The following is a 27163-nucleotide window of genomic DNA, read 5'->3' as shown; positions in this document are numbered from 1 at the left end:
TTTAACCCTTAACCTAGGACTTCCTTTCGGGACATTTTCCCAGTCCCCCTCACTGCTTTTGGGTGTTCTCTCTGTCCACTCCCGTGACCTGCTCACTGGGACACCTACTAGATAATGAAGCTCCTTGTCAAGTCACCTGATCTGCCTCTTTCGCACCAGTCTTCTGTGTAGATGCTCAGTGCTGGTGCTCAGCCTCAAGAATGTAAAATGGTAGCACTGCACATGTATGCCCATTTCCCAGTAAGTGCATTTTCAAAAGGCCTAAAGATCATCAGGAAGCTGAAATCCCAACACCGGACTTCAAACTAATCTAAGTATACGTTCCTATAGGTGGACGGGACTTTTGGAAAGAATTCCATTGGCAGGATCTTGAAAGGTGGAGAGTAGAAACCCTTGTGAGAAAGATGAGTTTTCAGTGAGATTGGATGGCTCACAAAGTGACAAGCATTTGGCTGAGCTATTGATAAATCCACGGAATCTGGTTTGGTTGCATCTGTCATGTGTCTGACCTCAGGTGGCCTGTTAATTCGCATCTACTTCATACTATATTGTAAATTGTTTCACCCTTCTGAACTTATATAGTTAACTATGCTACTATGCTACAATTGATCCCTGAATCTGATCCCATCATATGTAATAACTGGATTGGGATTGTTCCCGGTGTCCATTACAATTAGTTGTGTTGTGATTGATCTGGGAATAGTCCATGGGGGCAGTTCTCCTAGCCTGCTGCACTGCACTAGCAGCACATCGGGACAGGAGACATACTGCCCATGAGCCAATCTTTACTATGACGGATCAGCGCATGTGCAGTGGCCCACTCAGCAGTACACTGCTGCCTTCTCCGGGGGGTCTCCGCTCCCAAATTTCTAACATGAATCGCATTAGGGCACTCCAACCTAATGCTCAGAGTGAAGGAGATTTATTTTGAAAATCACACGAAAAATACGCAGATGTCACTCTCATTTTTACATGAATTGGGGACTTGGAATTTTTTTGGGAGAATCCCAGCCCATGTGTTTAATTCTACTAGGTACAATAACTGATCTCAGTAAAAGGATTTTGAGGCATGTTGGCACCAAGGTCTGTTGTGAGACATGAGTTTTAAGCAGCATGGCATCATTAAAAGGAAAGTGTATCATGCAATCCAGTCTTTGGCCAGTGAGCGGCTCACACAGTTCTGCTACTGATATCTTCAAGCTTTTGAACCATGCATATCTGTTCCCATATGCCCAGTCTAAATAAATGAATCCACAACATGTTACCCAATCCCTTATGAGTGATTGGTGCTTTCATATCATTATAACACACCAGGTCCTGTGTCAACTGCTAGTTAGAAATGTATACCTACCTGATACAGTCCCACACAAAAGAGAAACAGCATGATGTAGAGAATTTTATACACCACAACTCGGCCATTGAAACTAATGATAGTAAACATGGCTGTGCAGAAATAGATCCAGTACTTTATTAATAATCCCTTAACCACTGAGCCAATCACTGTCATCAGAGTATCGTTCTTCTGTACACTCTCTGTAGGCACAAGCAGAAAGATGACATGTTAACTCTGAACACTTCACTCCAATTTGTACATTTCACTGAAAGCGGGATAAAAGTTTGGAACTCACTCCCAACAGAATTCCAGGACACATAGGACTTTCAGGACTAAGATTGATAGAGTTTTGTTTGTTAAAACTATGCAGGATTACGGAACTAAGGAGGATGATTGGGGTTGAGATCTGGCATGATTTAATATAGGCCAAAGGGCTGTATGGCCTATTCTTGGTCCAATGTGTTTGTAGGGAAGGCGATGGCCCAGCAGTATTATCACTCGACTGTTAATCCAAAAACTCAGCTAATGTTTTGGGGACCCGGGTTCAAATCCCACCTTGGCAGATGGTAGAATTTGAATTCAATAAAAAAAATCTGAAATTACGAATCATGAAACTGTTGCTCGTTGTCAGGAAAAAACATCTGGTTCACCAATGTCCTTTAGGGAAAGAAATTTTAGGTCTGGCCTACATGTGACTCCAGCAATGTGGTTTATTCACAACTGCCTCAGAGAATTAGGGATAGGCAATGAATGCTGGTCAGTCAGCGACGCTCATGTCCCATGAGCAAATAAAACCCAAGCCAAAAACCTACTGTAAAGCCATTGATATGAGTTTTTGGGCTTGCTATCTTGTATTGAGGGTAGCTCAGTGGCACAATGGTTAGAATTGCTGTCTCATGGCGCCAGGGACCCGGGTTCAATTCTGGTCTTGGGTCATTGTTGGTGCGGAGTTTGCAAGTTCTCACCACGACTGCATGGGTTTCTCCGAGTGCTCCGGTTTGCTCCCACAGTCCAAAAGACGTGCTGGTTAGGTGCATTGGCCATGTTAAATGCTCCCTCAGTGTGTCCGAACAGGTGCAGGAGTGAGGCGACTAGGGGATTTTCACAGCAACTTCATTGCAATGTTAATGTAAGCCTATTTGTGACACTAATAAATAAACTTAAACTTCAACTACATCATTGGGCACCAAGGGAAAAAGAGCCACAAACAGGAAAGCCAATTCTCGAGCTTCAGATGCATCAACTGACAAGGACAGTCGTGATCCTGTCCTAGAGTACAGTAACATTCTTATGGCTGGCACTCAAAGAATAAAGAACAAAGAAAATTACAGCACAGGAACAAGCCCTTCGGCCCTCCAAGCCTGCACCGACCATGCTGCCCAATTAACTAAAACCTTCCAGGGACCATATCGCTCTAGTCCCATTTTTTTCATCTATTTGTCAAGACGCCCCTTAAAAATTACTACCTATCCGCTTCCACTGCTTCCCCGGCAACGAGTTCCAGACACACACTACTCTGTGTAAAAAATCTGCTCATACATTTCCTTTAAACCTTGTCCCTCGTACCTTACCCTGTGCCCTCTAGTAATTGACTCTTCCACCCTAGGAAAAAGCTTCTGACTATTTATTCTGTCCATGCCTCTCATAATCTTGTAGACTTCTATCAGGTCGCCCCTCAACCTCCATCGTTCCAGTGAGGACACTCATCATTTCTCTAAATGGACAACACTGTTAACCTCGGTTAAGTGATAGCATTCTTGCCCCAGTCACAAAGATACAAAAACAAACAAATGAACTTCAGGTACAGATCAGACATGTTGAATGGTGGAGCAGTCCTTCTCCTGTGCTGACATTAATCACTCTCTTCCTTTTTTGCGTCTTCCCTATCTGTGGGTGGAATTCTGTTGAGGAATCAAATGTCCCAACAACGGGACTGGAAGTGATCCGAACTTCCGCTAGGAGGCCGGATAGCTAGCTGCACACAATCATGCAACATTCAGCCAATTAGCTGTTCATGGCTGAGGGGGCTTAGCCAATTGTCCATTTGGGTGGGCAGGAAACGCTGACCCCACTGTGACCTCATGGGTTTAGAGGTCTGGGTGCCTTATTTAAAAGGTACCTGCACCCAACCTTCCTGGACCACTGACAGCCGTCCTCTCTCAGACGGCCAAGCCCCACTCTGCCTGAACAGCCAAACTCCAGCTCAACTCCACCGCACAGGCTCCTCTCCCCCAGTGCAACCATGTTCCTCATAAGAAAATCACTCAAAACCCAACAGCAAGATCTTAACTGCTAAACGTCACTTTTAACCAGTTGTGAATCTGAATCATTTGCTGCTGACTTTATCGCAAATGTACAATTTAATCTGGCAGGCATGTGTTTTAATCCCTGACATTATAAATAGATTTCTGCTATTAGGTTAGATGGATTAGCTATGGTAAATGTGTGAGATTATGGGGATAGGGTAGACAAAGAACCTGGGTAAGCTAATCTATCACAGAGTCATTGCAGATTCAATGGGCTGAATGACCACCTTGTGCACTGTAGGGATTTTTGATTACTGTTTACTGTCAAGGAACCTGACCCAACTCCACTCCACCACCCACATAATGTTCACTTGTAATCCCAACATCCGGGAACTGACTTTTCAATTCTCCCCACTCCACCCACCTTCTGAAAGCAGCAGTAACTTCCGCCCAATGTGTTTCTCCTCCAATTCTCAGAATGAGGAGACAGGCAACGGTGTTTAGGTGTTTCACTTTTCAGTCACTCGCAGCTTTGCTCCAGCTCACCACAACAAATGGACACAGAGGAGTTGGTAAATGTGGCTTCAACTAATTGATTTAATCAATTGGCTTCAGACATTTTGCTGTTGAATGCAGCCTAACGATTCAGTCTTTTGCATCTCTTCATAAGGCTTATCTCAGATCAGCATCTGCTGATATAACCACTAGGAGATTTACTAGGTTGATTCCGGAGTTGAGAGGGTTGGCTTCTGAAGACAGACTGAGTAGACTGGGGCTATACTCACGGGAATTCAGGAGACATCTTATAGAAACAGATAAGATTATGAAGGGAATAGATGAGATAGAAGCAGGGAAGTTGTTTCCAATGGCAGGTGAAACTAGAGCAAGGCAGCATGGCCTCAACAGAAGGGGGAGCAGATTTAGGATTGAGCTGAGAAGGAATCTCTTCACTCAAAGGGTTGTGATTCCGGGGAAGTGCCGGATGATTGGAAAACGGCTAATGTTACGCCGTTGTTTAAGAAAGGTGCCAGGCAAAAGGCGGGGAATTATAGGCCGGTTAGTTTAACGTCTGTGGTAGGTAAAATGTTAGAATCTGTCATTAAGGAGGAAATTGCGAGGCATCTTGAAGGGAATTGCTTGATAGAGCAGACGCAGCACGGTTTCATTAAAGGGAAGCCATGTCTGACAAATTTACTGGAGTTCTATGAGGATGTGTCTAGGGCGGTGGATAGAGGAGAACCGGTGGATGTGGTCTTTCTAGATTTTCAGAAGGCGTTTGACAAAGTGCCTCACAAGAGGTTATTGCAGAAGGTCGAGGGACATGGAGTTGGGGGTAGGGTGTTAGCGTGGATAGAGGATTGGTTGTCAAATAGGAGGCAGAGAGTGGGGGTCAATGGGTGCTATTCGGATTGGCGGATGGTGACTAGTGGAGTGCCCCAGGGGTCGGTGCTGGGGCCTCAGCTTTTTACCATTTATATAGATGATCTGGAGGAGGGAACCGAGTGTAGAGTGTCGAAATTTGCTGATGACACCAAGATTGGGGGAACGGCAAATTGTGCGGAGGGTGTGGAGAGTCTGCAGAAGGATCTAGATAGGCTGGGCGAATGGGCCAGGAAATGGCAAATGGAACTTAATGTTGGCAAGTGTGAGGTGGTCCACTTTGGTAGGAAGAATGGTAGGAAGGACTATTACTTACGGGGCGAAAAACTGCAGCAGGCGACGGTGCAGAGGGACCTCGGGGTCCTTGTGCATGAGTCGCAAAAACCCAGCTTGCAGGTGCAGCAGGTGGTCAGGAAGGCGAATGGGATGCTGGCCTTCATAGCGAAGGGGATTGAATATAAAAGTAGGGAGGTCTTGCTGCAGCTGTATAGGGCATTGGTGAGGCCGCAACTGGAGTACTGTGTGCAGTTTTGGGCGCCGCACCTGCGCAAAGATATTTTGGCCTTGGAGGGAGTGCAGAGGAGGTTTACTAGGCTGATACCGGAGTTGAGGGGGTTGAGCTATGAGGAGAGGCTGAATAAACTGGGCTTGTACTCGTTAGAGTTTAGAAGAATGAGAGGAGATCTCATTGAGACGTATAAGATGATGAATGGGATGGATAGGATAGAGGTGGAAAGACTCTTCCCGCTCAAAATAGACAATAGGACTAGGGGGCACAGCCTCAAGATAAAAGGGGGGCGGTTTAGAACGGAGTTGAGGAGGAACTTCTTCACTCAAAGGGTGGTGAATCTCTGGAATTCTCTGCCCGTTGAAGTGGTGGAGGCTGCCTCGCTAAATATTTTTAAGACACGGGTTGATGGGTTTTTGATAGGAGAGGGGATTAAGGGTTATGGGGAGAGGGCGGGAATGTGGAACTGAGCCACGACAGATCAGCCATGATCTTATTGAATAGCGGGGCAGGCTCGAAGGGCTAGTTGGCCTACTCCTGCTCCTATTTCTTATGTTCTTATGTTCTTATGAATCTGTGGAATTCCCTGCCCAGTGAAGTAGTTGCATGTTTTTAAGGCAAGGATAGATACATTTTTGAACAGTAAAGGAATTAAGGTTTATGGTAAGTGGCTGGGTAAGTGGAACTGAGTCCATGCAAAGATCAGCCATGATCTTATTGAATGGCGGAGCAGGCTCAAGGGATCAGATGGCCCACTCCTGCTCCTAGTTCTAACGCTCTTACGAACTGGATAGGGAACGGTGAATGATAAAATTATTTTTTTTAATTCATTCACGGGATGTGGACATCGCTGGCTAGACCATTACTGCCCATCCCTAATTGCCCCTGAGAAGGTGGTGGTAAGCTGCCTTCTTGAATCGCTGCAGCCCTTGATGTGTAGGCACAGCCATAGTGCTGTTAGGGAGGAAGTTCCAGGATTTTAACCTAGAGACAGAGAAAGAGCAGCCGATGTATTTCCAACTCAGGATGGTGAGTGACTGGGAGGGGAACCTCCAGGTGGTGGGGTTCCCAGGTGTCTGCTGTCCTTGTTCTTCTAGCTGTTAGCAGTTGTGGGTTTGGAAGTTTCTGCCTCAGGAAATTTGGTGCGTTCCTGCAGTGCATCTTGTGGATGGCACACACAGCTGTCATTGTTCATCAACATGAGAGGGAGTGAATGTTTGTGGAACGGCCTGCTTTGTCCTGGATAATGTTGAGTTGTTGGAGCTGCACCCATCCAGGCAAGGGGAGAATGGAATCATAAAATAGAATCATAGAATCCCTACAGTGCAGAAGAGGCCACTCAGCCCATTGAGTCCACTTCAGTTCCCTAAAGAGCTTCCCACCCAGGCCCTCTCCCCATAACCCCACACATTTCCCATGGTAAATCCATCTAACCTACACACAGGCAACACGGTAGCACAGTGGTTAGCACTGCTGCTTCACAGCTCCAGGGACCTGGGTTCAATTCCTGACTTGGGTTACTGTCTGTGTGGAGTTTGCACATTCTCCTCATGTCTGCGTGGGCTTCCTCCAGGTGTTCCGGTTTCCTCCCACAGTCCAAAGATGTGCAGGTTAGGTTGATTGGCCATGCTAAAATTGCCCCTTAATGCCCTGAGATATGTAGGTTAGAGAGATTAGTGGGTAAATATGTAGGGATATGGGGGCAGGGACTGGGTGAGATTGTAGTTGGTGCAGACTCGATGGGCCAAATGGTCTCTTTCTGCACTGTAGGGCATCTATGATGCATCTATCTATGATGCATCTATCTATGATGCATCTAGGGACACTAATAAGAAATTTACCATGGCCAATCCACCTAATCTGCACATATTTGGTAACTCCTAGGATGCTGATTACTTGGCTGGACAAATGCCACCTTTCAAAGCACGAGAAAGGGAACTAGCTAGACAAACTAGAAATGAAAAAGAAATGGAAGTGAGCAATGGGAATTCCCAAGGAGATCACATGTGTACAGCAAACTACAGGATATTCCTCAAGAAGTTAGTAGCAAGAGCTGGCATTCCTTGGATGAACAAGGAATGTGAAACTAAAATGAAATTTATTATTAAAAGGTCGATGACAAACCTGAGGAGATTTACTGTGACCAAAACAGGATTAAGGGACTTCAGTAAAGTGGAGAGATCAGAAAAGCTGGGATGTCACTTCTTAGAGGGGTAATTTGATGGAAGTGTGTAAAATTATAAGGATTCTGATTGAAGAAATAAGGAGAAACTGTTTTCAGGTTCAATGGTTTAAGATATAGAAGTCAGAGAAAAGCCACACAGAATTATGGAGTGGCACGGTAGCACAGTGTTTATCACTGCTACCTCACAGCTCCAGGAACCCAGGTTCGATCCCCAGCTTGGATCATTCTCTATGTGGAGTTTGCACATTCTCCCCATTTCTGCATGGGTTTTGTTCCAGGTGCTACAGTTTCCTCCCACAGACCAAACATGTGCGGGTTGAGTGCGTTGGCCATGCTAAATGGCCCCTTAGTATCCCGGCGTGCGCAGGTTAGAGGGATTACTGGGGTAAATATGTGGGGTTGCAGGGGTGGGGCCTGGGTGGGATTGTTGTCAGTACAGACCCGATGGGCTGAATGGCCTCCTTCTGCACTGTAGGGATTCTATGGATTCTATGAATTCTTTCACATAAATCAAGTTGACCTGGAAAGAACTGAGGTCCAAAAAGATGATGGAAACAGATTCAACTCTCAAAATCAAATTGGATTATTACTGAAACAGGAAAGCTTTACAATGCAGTGGGGACTGATTGGATAGTGCTTTCAAAGAACCAGTATATAAATGACCGGCTGAATGGCCTCTGTCAGCACTGCAAAGGTTCAAGGATTCTAATTAGCTAATACAGAAAATTTTGTGAAAGTGGTAATTCCAGTGGAATCACATCTTCCTGTTATTCTAGAAACCCTGATATTTTAAAACACAACACAAAAAAGAGGGAAGTAACAACAGAACAAATTCAGAAGCTGAAACTAACCGTGTATCTGACCACGTTGGTGAAGGAAGAAGATTTCTTACCTGTCTCCTGAATGTTGATCTCACTGAGTGATACCTGAGCCCGTTTCCTCATTTTCTCCTTCTCGGTTAGATGCTGACACAACAAGATCCAGAAGGTGAAGGTATAGATGATCTGCAACATGGGACATGTACTAATGTACTCCAGGTCTCAGCAATGGATTCCCACCCCCAAATACAACCTAATCCCAGTCCCAATCCCAATCACCACTTTCCTCACACCATCCTGTTTGTTTTTAATGTTTTTGGACCCATTATGGATTTAAAGTGTATGGATTAGAAGGTACGACCTAATAGGAGAGAGGCTGGACAAACTAGGGTAGTTTTCTCTGGAGTGGCAGTTGCTGAGAGGAGACCTCTTAGATGTCTATAAAATTATGAGAGATATTGATAGCTTTGACAGTCAGAATCTTTTTCCCAGAGTTGAAATGTCTGACACTAGGGAAGTGAGAAGGGAAAAGTTCAAAGGAGATGTGAGAGGCAAATTGTTTGACACAGAGAGTGGTAGATGGTCGCAATGCGCTACCAGGAGCTGTAGTGGAAGAAGATACGATAGGGCATATAAGGGGCTTTTAGAAAATCATATGACATGGAAGTAATAGAGGGATATGGGATAAAGACAGGCAGAAGGGAATACTTTAATTTGGCATCATGTTCAGTACGACATTGTGCATTAAAGGGCCTGTTCTTATGCTGTACTGTTCTATGTTCTATGCTTTAAAAGGAAAATACTTACATTCCTGGAATCCCAGCCAGACTAAGATTGGGTTCAATTGAGAAGAGTACGAAGGCTGGGGGAAACCAACCAATTGCTAATAACAAAGGACTATTCCCTACTCCAACTGTTGAGGTTCTTCCCAAGCAGCTCGGTGACACAGTACTCTGCTCTACGGGCTGTTCCCAGGGACGCAGGACTGTGCTCGATGGGCTGATGCTAGGGACACAAGACACTGAGGGATGTACTAAAGCTTAGGGCAGCTGCCACTGAGGCACAATAGGAGAAGATTGCTGTCTAAGACCTTTCAGCCACAGCGAAGAGAAGGGAATTGTACAGAACCTCCTCTGGCTTTATCACTCACACTGTATAGAGTGAACGTTTGCATCACCATTGTATTAAAGCACCTCAGAGTGCAACTTGATCTATGTACATTATGTAAATACCCTTGTACCATTTGTAATTACCATTTTAAACTGCCTGTAATGTCTTTTTGACTTTATTGAAGCACCTCAGAATGCAACATGATTTATGTAGAAAACCTGAATATTATTGCACTTACTATGACAGCCATTTGAAATTTTGTAATGTTCTTTCAGATTAAAAAGCATATTTTTTGTGAAAAAGCAGTCCCAGGGGAGATGGTGATGTAGTGGCAACATCAGTCAGTAATCCAGAGGCCCAGGCTAATCCTCTGGGATACGAGTTCAAATCCCACCATGTCCGTTGGTGGAATTAAAATGCAGTTAATAAATCTGGAACGTTAAGCTAGTCTTAGTAATGGAGGTCATGCAGCTATCATAAATTGTCATAAATGAAACCCATCTGGTTCACCAATCTGGTGTCCTTACCTGGTCTGGTCTACATGTGACTCCAATCCCACAGCAATGTGGTTGGCTCTTTACTGCCCTCTGAAATGGCCTAGCAAGCCCCTCAGTTCAAGGACAAGAGATGGGCAACAGATGGTGACCTTGCCAATGTCCAATGTCCCATGGAAGAATGAAGAATAAGATGAAGCAAAAGTAAGGTAGCCACTCCAAACCAATAGTTATTGATGAGCGATGAGGTTGAATAGGAAACAGATAGTGAAACACACCCACCCATGTCCTTTTGTTACCAGGCAGCGACTGGATGAGTCTGACAACATAGGTGGTCAAACCCTATTTGCCTGAGCCATATCTCCCACCACATGATCCCCTCTTTAGTAGAAATATTGGCCGAGATTCCCTAGCCTCCCTGCAGTGTGTTTATCGCGCGCCATTGGTTGGCAGCAGGGGATTCTGGTCCCACCACTGTCAATGAGATTTTCCATTGACTCCACCACAACATGCCATGGAAACCCGCGGGGAGTGGGGTGGGGGTGGAGGTGGGAAGGGGGGATATTGGCGTCCCAAAGATCCAGCCAGCGTGAACAACCGGGACATTCCAGTCATTATTGTTGCATAATGAATGTTAGTGCGGATATAACCTGTCGTTCTCTGCACTTTCCTCACTTCAGCTGCTCCCATGGAAATTGGAATGAAAGTTTTCCCGGGAAATCCTTAGGAATGGCTTTACTTTATCTCCCATGTGACAGGAACCACATTCCTCTTGCAGACTGGGCATAGGAGTATCAGGAATACCTCTGGACAAAGTTTCCTGTTTCTCTTGTATACGCGGCATTTACCCATGGGTCAAGTTACTTGTATCCAAAAGAGGACCCTTTAGTTGTCTTCACTGTTAAATATGCCTCAGGTTTTTCTTTTGTCTATAAATCCTCCAGTGTACCCATACAATATCACAAGTAGCACACGGACCAGTTGCGACGAGGGGCCTGTGCCTGTGCTGTAAACCCTAAACTGTGGTCCCACACTCATACACAACCAAAATCATTAAAAACAACTAAGATTCATGGGGAGTCCTTTGATTACATCTCACCCAAGCAAAAAAAAAATCACACATCCTTTATTTTCTGTCCATTATGCATCCTTATTCCATACTCCTCCTCCTCCGGCTCCAAACATTCCCCCATGTCGGTGTTATTCCACCCCACCACCACCCCCCATCCCACTCCCGTTCCACCCAACAGTTTAGGAACTCTGGCGTGTCTTCATAGAATCAGAAACCATACAGTGTAGAAGGAGGCCATTCGGCCCATCAAGGGTGCACCAACAACAGTCCCACCTAGGCCCTATCCCCGTAACCCCACATATTTACCCCTCTAATCCCCCCTAATCTACACATCCCAGGGCAATAAAGGGCAATTTAGCATAGCCAATCAATCTAACCCGCATGTCTTTGGACTGTGGGAGGAAACCGGGACACCCGATCAACTCTGATCACATTCCTATTGTTACAATGGGTCTGACATTTCACCATTTTATGTCATGTTCCATACAAACCTTGGCACCCAGATGCAGACAGGGGGTGTTTGAATGCTTCAGGTCAAAGTCGATCAGCACAGCCTCAGAGAGCCCAGGGAAGAGCTCAGCCTCGCTCAGCTGCAGGCCCGTGAAGAACTGTTGGGTTATCAGCAAGTTCCCGTAGATCACCAGGAAGGGAGAGCTCAACTTGGCCCATCTCTGACGGTCCTGCAACATCCAGATCACGCAGCACCAGATCAAAAGGGCAAAGGTCAACCAGCTGATGTAAGTAATGCTCCAGACCTGAGGGGAGGAAGACACCTCTGATGAGTGGCAAGGCTCTCTGTGCATCAAAGATCCTCCAGCAGAACTGAATAGTGAATGAGATTATCAGGAATCAGAAACTTAAGTTGTAAAGAACGGTGATCTGATTGAACCATGTAAAATCCTGAGGGTTCTTGCCTGGGTGGATGCTAAGATGTTTTCCTTTAAGAGAAAGTCTAGAGCTCAGCGCTTTGTGATGGTCTTTCTTATCATAGAGTCCCTACAGTGCAGGAGGAGACCATTCAGCCCATTGAATCTGCACCAGCAACAATCCGACCCAGCCCCTATCCCCATAAACCAACATATTTACCCCATTAATCCCTCTAATTTACACAACTCAGGACACTAAGGGTCAATTTAGCATGGCCAACCTAACCCGCACATCTTTGGAGTGTGGTAGAAAACCGGAGCACCTGGAGGAAACCCACGCAGACACGAGGAGAAATTACAAACTCCACATGGACAGTGACCCAAGCCTGGAATCGAACCCAGCTCCCTAGAGCTGTGAGGCAGCAGTGCGAGCCACTGTGCCACCTTGCTGCCCAATATATTTGGACTCTAGTCATGGTACTTGGTTACTAGACAGATTGCAGTCATATCTGGTATCCTCTTGACACTTATTTATTGATACTACAGGGACAATTTTCCCAAAAAACACTCAAAATGTCCAATGAGTAGGAAAACGGGAGGCACTCTATGCAAAACAAAGGTCTACAGGTGATTCAGGCCAGTAGGGGTGGCTAAACCCACTGGAGAGGCCAGCAACAGAGGGCTTAAAGGAGTATCAGGCATGTCGCCATCTTTGCCCCCACCCCAGACACCGCCCGCCCTTACCTTCCCTGTCCCCCAATTACCAGTCCCACCACTAGTCCCCACTCCTGATGCAAAGTCCGCCATTCCCTCCCTTCCTACCTTCCTCCCTGTCTGGCTCCACCCTGGTGGACACTGTCAGTGTGCCAGGCTGGCAGTGCCTTACTCAAGGGACATTACACCCCCCCTTCTTTCCCCTGTCCTCCTGGGTGGGGGCCTCAACGGCCTCCGGTCCTACCAGCGAGGCCATCAGGAAAGGTCCCCATTGCAGGGAACCAGATATGATGCCTCTGGTGGCAATCTTGAACAGTGAGGTCAGAGAACCAAGGCAGCCCGGACAATAGCATCTAGTACTCATAGAATCATAGAACCCCTACAGTGCAGAAGGAGGCAATTCGGCCTATCCAGTCTGCATCAACCACAATCCCACCCAGGTGCTATTCCCGTAAGACCACATATTTACCCTGCTAGTCCCCCTGACACTAAGGGATAATTTAGCATGGCCAATCAATCTAACCCACACATCTTTGGGCTGTGGGAGGAAACCGGAGCGCCCAGACGAAACCCACGCAGACACGGGGGAGAATGTGCAAACTCTACACAGACAGTCACCTGAGGCTAGAATTGCACACGGGTCCCTGTGAGGCAGCAGTGCTAACCACTGTATTATCATATTTTTGGGTCCCATTTAAATTTCCCACCTCACTATGCTGGTCAAGTAGCATAGTGGAGCCAGATAATGGTGCCTTACATCTAAACAGGTCACAGAGTAGGTATGTTGCTCCTAGGCACAGTGTTCCAACCCCTCTCTGTCTCTCTCTCTCTCTGTTTCAGGTCTAACGCATAACTGAGTGAGTTCAGTGGTGCATCATCAACTGCGTCATACATTAGCATATCCTACCTGTTAACCCTTTCTACAACACTCGGAGCCACAATAAGGGCTTGCCCATTCAAGATGGCGATGAGAAGGAATTTCTTCTCTCAGAAATATTGGCATTTCCTTCCCCAGGGACCTGGGTTTGATTTCCGGCTTGGGTTCCTGCTTGTGTGGAGTTTGCACATTCTTCCTATGTCTGTGTGGATTTTCTCCGGGTGCTCCGGTTTCCTCCCACAGTCCAAAAGACGTTCTGATTAGATGCATTGGCCTTGCTAAATTCTCACTCAGTGTACCCAAACAGGAAAAAGATACAGAAGCCTGAGGACACGAACCAACCGACTCAAAAACAGCTTCTTCCCTGCTGCCATCAAACTTTTGAATGGACCTACTTTATATTAAGTTGATCTTTCTCTACACCCTAGCTATGACGGCAACAGTACACTCTGCACCATCTCTTTTCCTTCTTTAAGAATGTATGATTTATCTGTATTGCACAAGAAACAGTACTTTTCACTCTACTAATACGTTACAATAATAAATTAAATCAAATCAAAAGATTCTTGTAATACCTCATTGGAACAACTTATCAACCTGAGAATGACCCATTTATTCCAACTCTCTGCTTTCTGTCCAATAATCAATTCTCAATCCATACTAGCATGTTTTCCCCAAACCTGTGCGCTCTAATTTTATTTACTAACCTCCTGTGTGGGACCTTCTGAATATCCAAATACATCACATTCGCTGGTTCTCCTTTATCAATGCTACAAGTAACATCTTTAAAAAACTCCCATTAGTTTTCAAACATAAATCCATGTTGACTGCCAGTTAAAAAATATCCTTTGTAATAGACTCTAACGTTTTCCCTAGTACTGATGCCAGGCCAACAGGATGTAGTTCTCTAAACTCTCTCTTCCTCCCTTCTTAAGCAATGGAGTTACATTTTCTACTTTCTAATCTGCAGAATCCTTATAAGAATCTATAGAGTTTTGAAAGATAATCATCATTATATCCGTTATCTTTATCCATTTCCTTCAAACACTCTGGGATGAAGCTCATCTAGTCCGGAGGATTTATTAACCTTCGATCCAGTTAACTTTTTAAGTACTACCTCTTTGCTAACACCAATTTCTTTAAGTTCTTTGTTTTCACAAATCCCTTGGTTACTTTGATGTCCTGGGAGATTTCTTGTTTCTTCTTCTGTGAAGACAAATGCAAAGTAACTGCTTGATTTCTCTGCCATTTCCCTATTCCCCATTTTAAATTCACCCATTCCCACCTGTAATGGGCCCACATTTGTCGGAGTCATCTTTTACCTATAACTGGAGGAACTTTTACAGTCCACCTTTATATTCCTTGCTAGTTTGCATTCATAACTCCCTTTCCCATTTCTTACTCCTTTTGCAATTTCTGCACAGACAAAGCTTACCAAGCATATCTTCCCCTCTCTTTCCCTATTAGCATGCAGAAGGGACTGTTCCCTGATCGCTCCTTTATCATGCCCAACATCTCTTCCCCTTCCCACGGCACCTTCCCATGTAATCGCAGAACCTTTTTATCCCCTCCCTCCTCCTCATCCAAAGCTCCATGCATTTCTTTCAAGTGAAGTGCTCCAGGGGCTCAGAGATACATAAGTTTTCTTTCCAAAACTGTATTGATTGTGGGCAGCAAGAGAAAGGGTACGAGGTGTTCAGTTCTCTCCTAACACTGTCTCTAATGTGTATTCACAGCATGACACGAATACTTTGGCAGCCATTGTAATAACAATGCTCCTGCTACTGCCAAGACATTACTTGGTGTCAAATGTTGTTTCCTGAAACTTTGGAAACAAATTGAAGGTTTCCTTCTGATGTGATGACGAATTGCTTCACTGGGGATTTATTCTATGGCTTTTAATGAGATACTATGCTGAAAGAGTGAATAAGAAGTGAAATGTGCAATATTACCATCATGAATATGAGTGCACAGATGTAGCTCTGCTGCAGGATAAAGTCACCAATGATTGACAGACTGCTGGGCAGGCTTTCAGAATCATCGTCCATTCTTTCCATCTCTGTTTTTACATCTGTAAGAGGAAGCAAATAAAAAGATAAATACACTTCTGAAATATTACAGGGAACATTTATAGAATCATAGAAAATTACAGCTTAGAAACAGGCCTTTTGGCCCTTCTTGTCTGTGCCGAACCATTTTTTGCCTAGTCCCACTGACCTGCACTTGGACCATATCCCTCCACACCCCTCTCATCCATGAACTCATGCAAGTTTTTCTTAAATGTTAAAAGTGACCCCGCATTTACCACTTAATCAGGCAGCTCATTCCACACTCCCACCACTCTCTGCGTGAAGAAGCCCCCCCTAATATTCCCTTTAAACTTTTCTCCTTTCACCCTTAACCCATACCCTCTGTTTTTTCTCTCCCCTAGCCTCAGTGGAAAAAGCCTGCTTGCATTCACTCTACCTATACCCATCAAAATCTTATACACCTCTATCAAATCTCCCCTCATTCTTCTATGCTCCAGGGAATAAAGTCCTAACCTAGTCAATCTCTCTCTCTGTAACTCAGCTCTCAAGTCCTGGCAACATTCTCGTGAGCCTTCTCTGCACTCTTTCAACCTTATTTATATCCTTCCTGTAACTAGGTGACTAAACTGTACGCAATACTCTAAATTCGGCCTCACCAATGCCTTATACAACCTTACCATAACAATCCAACTTTTGTACTTGATACTCCGATTTATAAAGGCCAATGTACCAAAAGCACTCTTTACAACCCTATCCACTTATGACATCACTTTTAGGGAATTCTGTACCTGTATTCCCAGATCCCTCTGTTCCTCTGCACTCTTCAGAGTCCTATGGAATCAAAAAATCCTAATATGAGGAGGCCATTTGGCCCATCGAGTCTGCACTGACCACAATGTCACCCAGGCCCTATCCCCATAATCCCATGCATTTACCCTAGCTAGTCTCCCTGACACTAAGGGGCAACTTAGCATGGGCAATGCATAACCTGCACATCTTTGGACTGTTGGAGGAAACTGGAGCACCCAGAGGAAACCCATGCAGATGGGAGAATGCACAAACACCTCACAGACAATGACCCAAGCCAGGAATCGAACCCAGGTTCTTGGTGCTGTGAGGCAGCAGTGCTTGCCACAGTGCCACAGTGTCACCCACACATTGAGAAGGTGCAAAGAAGGATTTTATTTATTACTGTCACATGTATTAGTATATAGCGAAAAGTATTGTTTCTTGCATGCTATACAAAGCATAGCATAAATACAGTACATAGGGGAGAAGGAGAGGAGAGGGTGCAGAATGTAATAAGAACATAAGAACATAAGAAATAGGAGCAGGAGTAGGCCATCTAGCCCTTCGAGCCTGCCCCACCATTCAATAAGATCATGGCTGATCTGTTGTGGCTCAGTTCCACTTTCCCGCCCTCTCCCCATAACCCTTAATCCCCTCTCTTATCAAGAACCCATCAACCCGCTTCTTAAAAATATTTAGCGAGGCAGCCTCCACCACTTCAACGGGCAGAGAATTCCAGAGATTCACCACCCTTTGAGTGAAGAAGTTCCTCCTCAACTCCGTTCTAAACCGCCTCCCCTTTATCTTGAGGCTGTGCCCCCTTGTCCTACTGTCTTTTTTGAGCGGGAAGAGTCTCTCCACCTCTATCCTATCCATCCCATTCATCATCTTATACGTCTCAATGAGATCTCCCCTCATTCTTCTAAACTCTAACGAGTACAAGCCTAGTTTATTCAGCCTCTCCTCATAGCTCAATCCCCTCAACTCCGGTATCAGCCTAGTAAACCTCCTCTGCACTCCCTCCAGGGCCAAAATATCCTTGCGCAGGTGCAGCGCCCAAAACTGCACACAGTACTCCAGCTGCGGCCTCACCAATGCCCTATACAGCTGCAGCAAGACCTCCCTACTTTTATATTCAATCCCCCTCGCTATGAAGGCCAGCATCCCATTCGCCTTCCTGACCACCTGCTGCACCTGCAAGCTGGGTTTTTGCGACTCATGCACAAGGACCCCAAGGTCCCTCTGCACCGTCGCCTGCTGCAGTTTTTCGCCACGTAAGTAATAGTCCTTCCTACCATTCTTCCTACCAAAGTAGACCACCTCACACTTGCCAACATTAAATTCCATTTGCCATTTCCTGGCCCATTCGCCCAGCCTATCTAGATCCTTCTGCAGACTCTCCACACCCTCCGCACAATTTACCTTTCCCCCAATCTTGGTGTCATCAGCAAATTTTGACACCCTGCACTCGGTTCCCTCCTCCAGATCATCTATATAAATGGTAAATAGCTGAGGCCCCAGCACCGACCCCTGGGGCACCCTACTAGTCACCAACCGCCAATCCGAATAGCACCCATTGACCCCCACTCTCTGCCTCCTATTTGACAGCCAATCCTCTATCCACGCTAACACCCTACCCCCAACTCCATGCCCCCTTACCTTCTGCAATAACCTCTTGTGAGGTACCTTGTCAAACGCCTTCTGAAAATCCAGAAAGACCACATCCACCGGCTCTCCTCTATCCACTGCCCTAGACACATCCTCATAGAACTCCAGTAAATTTGTCAGACACGACTTCCCTTTAATGAAACCGTGTTGCGTCCGCCCTATCAAGCAATTCCCTTCAAGATGCCTCGCAATTTCCTCCTTAATGACGGATTCTAACATTTTACCTACCACAGACGTTAAACTAACCGGCCTATAATTCCCCGCCTTTTGCCTGGCACCCTTCTTAAACAACGTAACAACATGCTAATGTTGCTAATACAGATAGGACGTAGAGAAAGACCAGCTTAATGTATGGTAGCTCCATTCAAAAGTCTGGTGGCAGCAGGGAAGAAGTTGTCCTTGAGTCAGTTGGTACGCAATCTCAGACTTTGTATCTTTGTCCTCAGGGAAGAAGGTGGACGAGAGAATGTTTGGGGTGCGTGGGGTTCTTGATTATGCTGGTTGCTTTTCTGAGGCAGTGGGAAGTGTAGATAGTATCAATGGATAGGAGGCTGGTTTACAGGATGGTCTGGACTACAGTCACAACAAGGGCTTGAGTGGAGCCAACATGTGATAGCTCCCAGGACTTGCAAGGGGAAAACTGATTGATTGATCCCCCAAGAGGACTCTGTAGAACACAAACTCCCCAGTGATGGAAATTACCTGATCAGGTAGAATTCATATACTGAGCAAACAAAGAACAAAGAAAATTACAGCACAGGAACAGGCCCTTCAGCCCTCCAACAATGCACCGACTGAGTGAAAACCCACAACACCAGGTTAAAGTCCACCAGGTTTATTTGGCAGCACAAGCTTTCGGAGCACTGCTCCTTCATCAGGTGGGTGAAGAGTTGGGTTCACTAACAGGGCACATACAGACACAAACTCAATTTACAAGATAATGGTTGGAATGCGAGTCTTAACAGGTAATTAGGTCTTTATAGGTGCAGACAATGCTGGTGAGAGAGAGCCAAGCACAGGTTAAAAAGCTGTGAATTGTCTCAAGCCAGAACAGTTAGTGAGATTTTGCAAGCCCAGGCAAGTCGTGGGGGTTACAGATAGTGTGACATGAACCCAAGATCCCAGTTGAGGCCATTCTCATGTGAGCAGAACTTGGCTATCAGTTTTTGCTATTCTGCAGTGTCATGTGTCATAAAGGCCGCGTTGGAGAACGCGCACCCGAAGATCAGAGGCTGAATGCTCTTGACTGCAGAAGTGGTCCTTGGAAGGAACACTCCTGCCCAGTGATAGTCAAGCAGTGTCCATTCATGCATTGTTGTAGTGTCTGCATGGTCTCCCCAATGTACCATGCCTTGGGGCATCCTTTCCTGCATCATATCAGGTGGACAACATTGGCCAACTCACAAAAGTACCGTGTACCTGGTGGATGGTGATGTCACGTGAGATGATGGCATCTGTCAATGATCTGGCACATCTTACAGAGATTGCTGTGGCAGGGTTGTACGGTGTCACGAACACTGTTCTCCTGAAGGCTGTTTGAGGTTGCAGGGTTGTTTGAAGGCAAGTAATGGGGGTGTGGGGATGGCCTTGGAGAGATGTTTGTCTTCATCACATACGACTGTTCCGTACACGAGGATGGCCTCAACTGGGATCTCGGGTTCATATCATATTATCTCTTCACTCATTTGATGAAGGAGGAGTGTGCCGAAAGCTTGTGCTACCAAATAAACCTGTTGGGCTTTAATTTGGTGTTGTGAGAATTCTTACTCTACCTACTCCAGTCCAACACTGGCATTTCCATATCAGAACGAAAACCCCCCACTCTTCTGGGTAACATATCTCTCTATTCCCATCCTCTTCATGTATTTGTCAAGACACCCCTTAAAAGTCACTATGAACCTAAGAACATAAGAACCAGGAGCAGGGGTAGGCCATTTGGCCCCTCGAGCCTGCTCCACCATTCAATAAGATCAAGGCTGATCTTTTCATGGACTCAGTTCCACTTACCTGCCTGATCCCCATAGTCCTTAATTCCTTTACTGTTCAAAAATGTATCTATCCTTGCCTTAAAAACATTCAATGACGTAGCCTCAACTGCTTCACTGAGCCGCGAATTCCATAGATTCATAACCCTTTGTGTGAAGAAGTTCCTTCTCAACTCAGTCCTAAAACTGCTCCCTCTTATTTTGAGGCTATGCCCTGTAGTTCTAGTTTCACCCGCCATTGGAAACAACTTCCCTGCTTCTATTTTTTCTATTCCCTTCATAATCTTATCTGTTTCTATAAGATCTCCCTTCATTCTTCAGAATTCCAATGAATATAGCCCCAGTCTACTCAGTCTCTCCTCATAAGCCAACTCCCTCAACTCTGGAATTAACCTGGCAAATCTCCTCAGCATCCCCTCCAGTGCCAGTATATCCTTTCTCAAGTAAGGAGACAAAAACTGTACACAGTACTCCAGGTGTGGCCTCACCAGGAGCTTAGATAGCTGCAACATAACCTCGTTGTTTTTAAACTCCATCCCTCTAGCAATGAAGGACTAAATTTGATTTGCCTTCTTAATTACTTGCTGCACCTGCAAACCAACATTTTGTGATTCATGCACAAGAACACCGAGGTCCCTCTGCACAGCAGCATGCTACAATTTTTACCATTCAAATAATAGTCCATTTTGCTGTTACTCCTACCAAAATAGATGACCTCACATTTGTCAACATCGTACTCCATCAGCCAGACCCTCGCCCACTCACTTAGATTATCTGTATCCCTTTGCAGACTTTCAGTGTCCTCTGCACACTTTGCTCAGCCACTCATCTTAGTTCATCTGTGAATTTTGACACACTACACTCAGTCTCCATCTCCAAATCACCTATGTAAATCGTAAACAATTGCAGTCCCAACACTGATCCCTGAGGCACACTATTAATCCCTGATCGCCAACCAGAAAAACACTCTTTGCTTTCTGTTAGTTAACCAATCCTCTATTCATGCTAATACATTACCGTAACACTGTACACCTTTATCTTATGCAGCAGCCTTTGGTGCGGCACCTTGTCAAATGCATTCTGGAAATCCAGATAACCACACCCACAGGTTCCTCATTGTCCATTGTGCATGTAACATTCTCAAAGAATTGCACCAAATTAGTCAAACATGATCTGTCCTTCATGAACCCATGCTGCATCTTTCCAATGGGACAATTTATATCCAGATGTCTCACTATATCTTCCTTGGTGATAGATTCAAGTATTTTCCCTACTATAGAAGTTAAGCTAACTGGCCTATAATTACCCGCCTTTTGTCTCCCTCCTTTTTTAATGTTATCTGCTTCCACTACCTCCCCCGGCAGTGGGTTCCAGGCACTCACTACCCTCAATGTAATAAACTTTCCTTGTACATCTTCTAAACCTTGCCCCTCGCACCTTAAACCTATGCCCTCTAGTAATTGACCCTTTCAGCCTAGTAAAAGGTTTCTGGCTATCCATGCTGTCCATACCCCTCATAATCTTGTAGACTTCCATCAGGTCGCCCCTCAACCTCCATCGTTCCAGTGAGAACAAACCAAGTTTCTCCAACCTCTCCTCATAGCTAATGCCCTCCATACCAGGCAGCATCCTGGTACATCTTTTCTGTACCCTCTCCAAAGTCTCTTCACTCTTCTGATAGTGTGGCAACCAGAATTGAGCACTATATTCCAAGTACGGTCTAACTAAGGTTCTATAAAGCTGCAACATGACTAGCCAATTTTTAAACTCAGTGTCTTGGCTGATGAAGACAAGCATGCCGTATGCCTTCTTGACTATCTTCTCCACTTGAGTTGCCACTTTCAGTGACCTGTGTACCTGTACACCCAGATACCTTTGTCTATCAACACTCTTAAGGGTTCTGCCATTTACTGTATATTTCCGATCTGTATTAGACTTTCCAGACTGCATTACCTCACATTTGTCCAGATTAAAATCCATCTGCCATCTCTCCACCCAAGTCTCCAACCTATCTATATCCTTCTGTATCCTCTGATGGTCCTCATCACTATCCGCAAATCCACCAACCTTTGTGTCATCTGCAAACTTACTAACCAAACCAGTTACATTTTCCTCAAATCATTTATGTATATTACAAACAGCAAAGGTCCCAGCACAGATCCCTGAGGAATGCCACTTGTCACAGCCCTCCATTCAGAAATACACCCTTCAGAAATTCAGAAATGCCACTGTCTGTCTTCTATGACTGAGCCAGTTCTGTGTCCATCTGATCACATGCAACTTCACCTTTTGTACCAGTCTGTGATGAAGGACCTTTTCAAAGGCATTATGAAGTCCATGCAGACAAAATCTACTGCCCTACCCTCATCAACCATCTTTGTCACTTCCTCAAAAAACTCGATCAAGTTAATGAGACATGACCTTCCCTTCACAAAACCATGTTGCCTCTCATTAATACGTCCACTTATTTCAAAGTGGGAGTAAACCCCATTTCAAAGAATCTTCTCCAATAATTTCCCTACCATTGACGTAAGGCTCACCAGCCTGTGATTACCAGGATTATCATCGTTACCCTTCTTCCACAAAGGAACAACATTGACTATTCTCCAATCTTTTGGGACCTCCCCTGTAGTCAGTGAAGATACAAAGATTTCTCTCAAGGTCCCAGCAATTTCCTCTCTTGCTCCTCTCAGTGTCCTGGGGTATATCCCATCAGGCCCTGGGGACTTATCTACCTTAAAGTTTCTCAAGACCCCCAATACCTCCTCCTTTTTGATCTCAACATGACTCAAACTATCTACACATCCTTTCCCAGACTCATCATCCACCAAGTCCTTCTCTTTGGTGAATATTGATACAAACTACTCATTTAATATCTTACTTATTTCCTCTGGCTCCATGCATAGATTCCTTCCGATATCCTTGAGTGTGCCAACGCATTCCCTGGCTACCCTCTTGCTCTTTATATATGTATAAAAATCCTTGGGATTTTCCTTAATCCTGCTGGGCAATGAGTTTTCATGACCCCTCTTTTGCACTCCTTACTCCTTGCTTAAGTTTCTTCCTACTTTCCTTGTATTCTACACTTGCTTTCTGTTTACAGCCTCCGAGCTTTGACAAATGTTTCCTTTTTCCCTTTAACTAGACTCACAATATCTCTCGTTATCCAAAGTTCCTGAAACTTGCCATACTTATCCTTCATCTTTATAGGAATATGCCAATCCTGAATTCCTGTCAATTTACACTTAAAAACCTCGCACGTGCCAGATGTTGATTTTCCCTCAAACATCTGCCCCAAATCTACATTCTTCAGTTCCTGCCTAATATTGTTGTAATTAGCCTTCCCCCAATTTAGTACTTTCACTTGAGGACTACACTTATCTTTATCCATCAGTACTTTAAATTGTGGTCACTGTTCCCAAACTGCTCCCCTACTAAAACATCGACCACTTGGCCAGGCTCATTCCCCAATACCAGGTCCAGTACAGCTACTTCTCTAGTTGGACTATCAACAAACTGTTTCAAGAAGCCCACCTGGATGCTCCTTACAAACTCCGCCCCATCCACACCCCTAGCACTAAGTGAGTCCCAGTCAATATAGGGGAAGTTAAAATCTCCCGTCACAACAATCCTATTACTTTTACAAAATCCTTTATAAAGCAGGCCCCTGAGTGGGTCCATTGCAGTATTCTCCTGGTTGCGACCTGTTGGTGTTCACCACAAGTTTATGGCTTTTGCTTTACCTTATTTTGTGTAGTTAAGCACTGTTCCTTCACAGCTGACTCTTGGAGTTATTATAACAGGTTGCGAGGGGTGGGGGTTTGGTGAGGCTCAGAGCATCGGCAGTCCCACAAGACTGAAATTGTATCCTTGAGGGGTTGATAATGGTTGTCAATGGCTCTCTCAGATAAGAACAAGCAGACTATACCAGGAGCTGGTTGCAGGAACCCTTTAAGAGCCATTGGTTCCAGGTACCAGTGGGTTAAGCCACTGGGGTCACAGAAGTCTATAGTGCAGAGGAAAGTCATTCGGCGTGTCAAGTCTGCACTGACCCACAATCCAACCCAGGCCCTATCCCCATAAATCCCATGCATTTACCCTGCTAATCCTCCTGACACAATGGGACAATTTAGCACGGCCAATTCACCTAACCTGCACATCTTTGGACTGTGCGAGCAAACCGGAGCACCGGAGGAAACCCTCACAGACAGAATGTACAAACTCCACACAGACAGTGACCCAAGCCAGGAATCCAACAGAGATCCCTGGTGCTGTGAGGCAGTAGTGTTAACCACTGTACCACTATATCACCCACTGGGTCCATGCTCAGAATTATATATTGGGGTGATTGGCACAGCGTTGCTTTCTACCGGATACATAAAGGTGGCTGTGCCTCTTATGTAGAGGCCCCAATCTTACAGTCAGTGGTTGGGAACAGAATTGCCAGGGGTTTCAGTGTACCATTGCCTTATGGTTGTTGATTGGATTGACTCAATGTTAAGCTGCTTTGTAAACTGCAATTTTAATTTGACCCAGGTACAAGCCCGTGTCATGAGGGGGTTTCCACTGTAGCTACCAATCAACAATCTTTTAAAAAATAAATATCTATTGAAGGGCTGAGGTACAATGTTAGCATTGGGGCCCTGACCTCCACACTCCCAGCTGCAGCCATTGCCAACATCCACTCTAGAGTGACCATAAGAGAGGAATTCCAAACACATTCAATGCTCACACATCTGACATGGTAAGGGGATGCTTCCCCCTCCCAAATCCCCCTCCCCAATCTGTAGCATATGTGGAGTACCAAGGGAACTACCAGCCATATCAATGCCAGCCTGGTGCCACCAGAGACCTGTACACGGGTACCAACAGACTCTGGGAGGTATAAGCACTCAGGCAGTGACTCAAGGGAAAGACACCCTGGCACTAACATGGGCATCATTATGTCAGCCCAGAGGCCTGCATCACATGGGTTCAGAGGCCATTGACTCTCATTGTTAATGGAAGAGACACTAATGTGGGAGCACATTTACAATGCAGCTCCTTCCTGACATTAAAAGGTTTGGTTTTTAAATGTTTAGAAAAGAATGAGCTAAACATGATTAATTTATGAGGCAACAGGCCAACTGCTTTCTACCACCTTAACCTGGAGCTGTGACTTTGAAACCAGAGTCACTGGGCCTACAACATGGACGGAGAGCCTGTGGCTATGAGACGTCTGAGTGAAAACTGTATGGTTATCCACACTGACTGTTTATCAACCTCATAACGCAGCAATCGCCACTACTCCTTCCATTTCCTGCCCTTACTCTCACACTAACCTGTGTTAGGAATCTTACCAGAGTTTGAAGAATGTTGGGTGTACTCTGGAGAGCAGTACATCTTTACTGGCAGGCAGCTATTACTCCCCTGTGGCAAATAGAAGGGAACAGTCAACTCCACTGTGCAACCACTTACTGGATTCACCGACGGCTGCTGGAATCAGATAGAACAGGAAAAGGAAAGTCACAGTGCAACAAGAGTCAATTTCTCTGTACTGCAAGGTCTAACATGTAGATGCTGTGATTTTATTTTAATTCATTCATGGGGCACGGGCGTCACTGGCCAGCATTTATTGCCCACCTCTAATTGCTCTTGTTCAGAGGGCATTGAAAGTCAACCAGATTGCTGTGGCTCTGGAGTCACATGGAGGCCAGACCAGGTAAGGATGGCAGATTTCCTTCCCTAAAGGACATTTTACGACAATCGACAATAGTTTCATGGTCATCAGCAGATTCTTAATTCCAAATTTCTTTTTCTTTGAATTCCAATTCTACCATCTGCTGTGGTCACCAGAGCCTTCCACGCACTTGACGAAGGAACAGCATTTCTGAAAGCTTGTGGGATTACTATCAAATAAACTGGTTGGACTTTAACCTGGTGTTGTGAGACTTCTTACTGTGTTTACCCCAGTCCAACACCGGCATCTCTACAACATGTCTAGACTCGCCAGCCAGGGAAGGCTTCCTATCCACATTTTACACTGTCATGCCCTGTAAGAATTTTCTAAGTTTCAATGGGATCACCTCTCAGTCAAAGAACAAAGAACAGTACAGCACAGGAACAGGCCCTTCAGCCCACCAAGCCTGCACAGACACATGAAGCCTTCCCAAACTAAAGATGTTTTGCCTCTATGAGGTCTGTATCCCTCTATTCTCTTGTCCATTCATTTATTTGTCGAGATGCCTCTCAAACACTGCTTCTGTGTAAAAAACTTGCCTCTCACATCTCCTTTAAACTCCCCCCTTTTACCTTAAACTTATGTTCCTTAGTAACTGACATTTCAACCCTGGGAAAATGCTTTGAAATGGTAGAGAAAACACGCCCTATCTCTCCTCATAAAACAATCCTGAAATCCTAGAGATCAGTCTGGTGAACTTCTGTTGCACTCCCTCTATGGCAAGTATATGGAACAGTGGCACAGTGCTTAGCACTGCTGCCTCACAGGGCTGGGACCTGGGTTTGATTCCCATCTTGGGGCACTGTCCATGCAGAGATTGCACATTCTCCCAGTGTCTGCATGGGTTTATTCCAGGTGCTTCAGTTTTCTCCCATAATCCATAGATGTGCAGTGGATTGACCATGCTAAATTGCCCCTTAGTGTCAGGGGAACTAAATGCATGGGGTTATGGGGATAGGGCCTGGGTAGGATTGTGGTCAGTGCAGACTCAATGGGCTGAATGGCCTCCTTCTGCACTGTAGGATTCTAAGATTCCAGATCCTTCCTTGTATAAGGAGACCAAAACTGTGCGGTCTCCTCAAAGTTCTATACAACTGCAGCAAGACTTTCCTACTCCTCTACTCAAATCCCCTTTGTAATAAAAGTTAACATATCATTTGCCTTCCTATTTGCTTGCTGTGCCTGCATGCTAGCTTTTTGTGACCCATGAACAAGGACATCCAGGCCTCTCTGGACACCAAGAGTGGAATTTTCCCAAACCACCCACCATGGGAATCATAGCGGGCGGAGCGGTGGTGCTGCTGATGATGCAAGAGAACGTTGACCTGGGATGGGATTTTCCAGTTTTGGGACATGCACAGCCCCAAGA

At 45.3% G+C, this 27163-nt stretch overlaps 1 protein-coding gene across 1 annotated transcript in view; it reads right to left on the bottom strand.

Moving 5' to 3' along the window:
- LOC145353693 (piezo-type mechanosensitive ion channel component 2) overlaps positions 1–27163 on the bottom strand; it is a 176616-nt gene that overhangs the window by 117787 nt on the left and 31666 nt on the right. The window contains exons 9-13 of the mRNA XM_080204463.1: positions 25415–25484; positions 15556–15674; positions 11638–11901; positions 8545–8656; positions 1352–1533 (exon numbers count right to left, since the gene is read on the bottom strand). Coding sequence (XP_080060589.1) covers positions 1352–1533; positions 8545–8656; positions 11638–11901; positions 15556–15674; positions 25415–25484 — 747 coding nt within the window. The remainder of the gene's footprint in view (positions 1–1351; positions 1534–8544; positions 8657–11637; positions 11902–15555; positions 15675–25414; positions 25485–27163) is intronic.

This window comes from Carcharhinus amblyrhynchos, chromosome 16 (assembly GCF_965287045.1).
Source record: "Carcharhinus amblyrhynchos chromosome 16, sCarAmb.v2.hapA, whole genome shotgun sequence".
In the NCBI taxonomy this organism is placed as follows: domain Eukaryota; kingdom Metazoa; phylum Chordata; class Chondrichthyes; order Carcharhiniformes; family Carcharhinidae; genus Carcharhinus; species Carcharhinus amblyrhynchos.
This window is presented reverse-complemented; position numbering and strand designations above follow the sequence as displayed.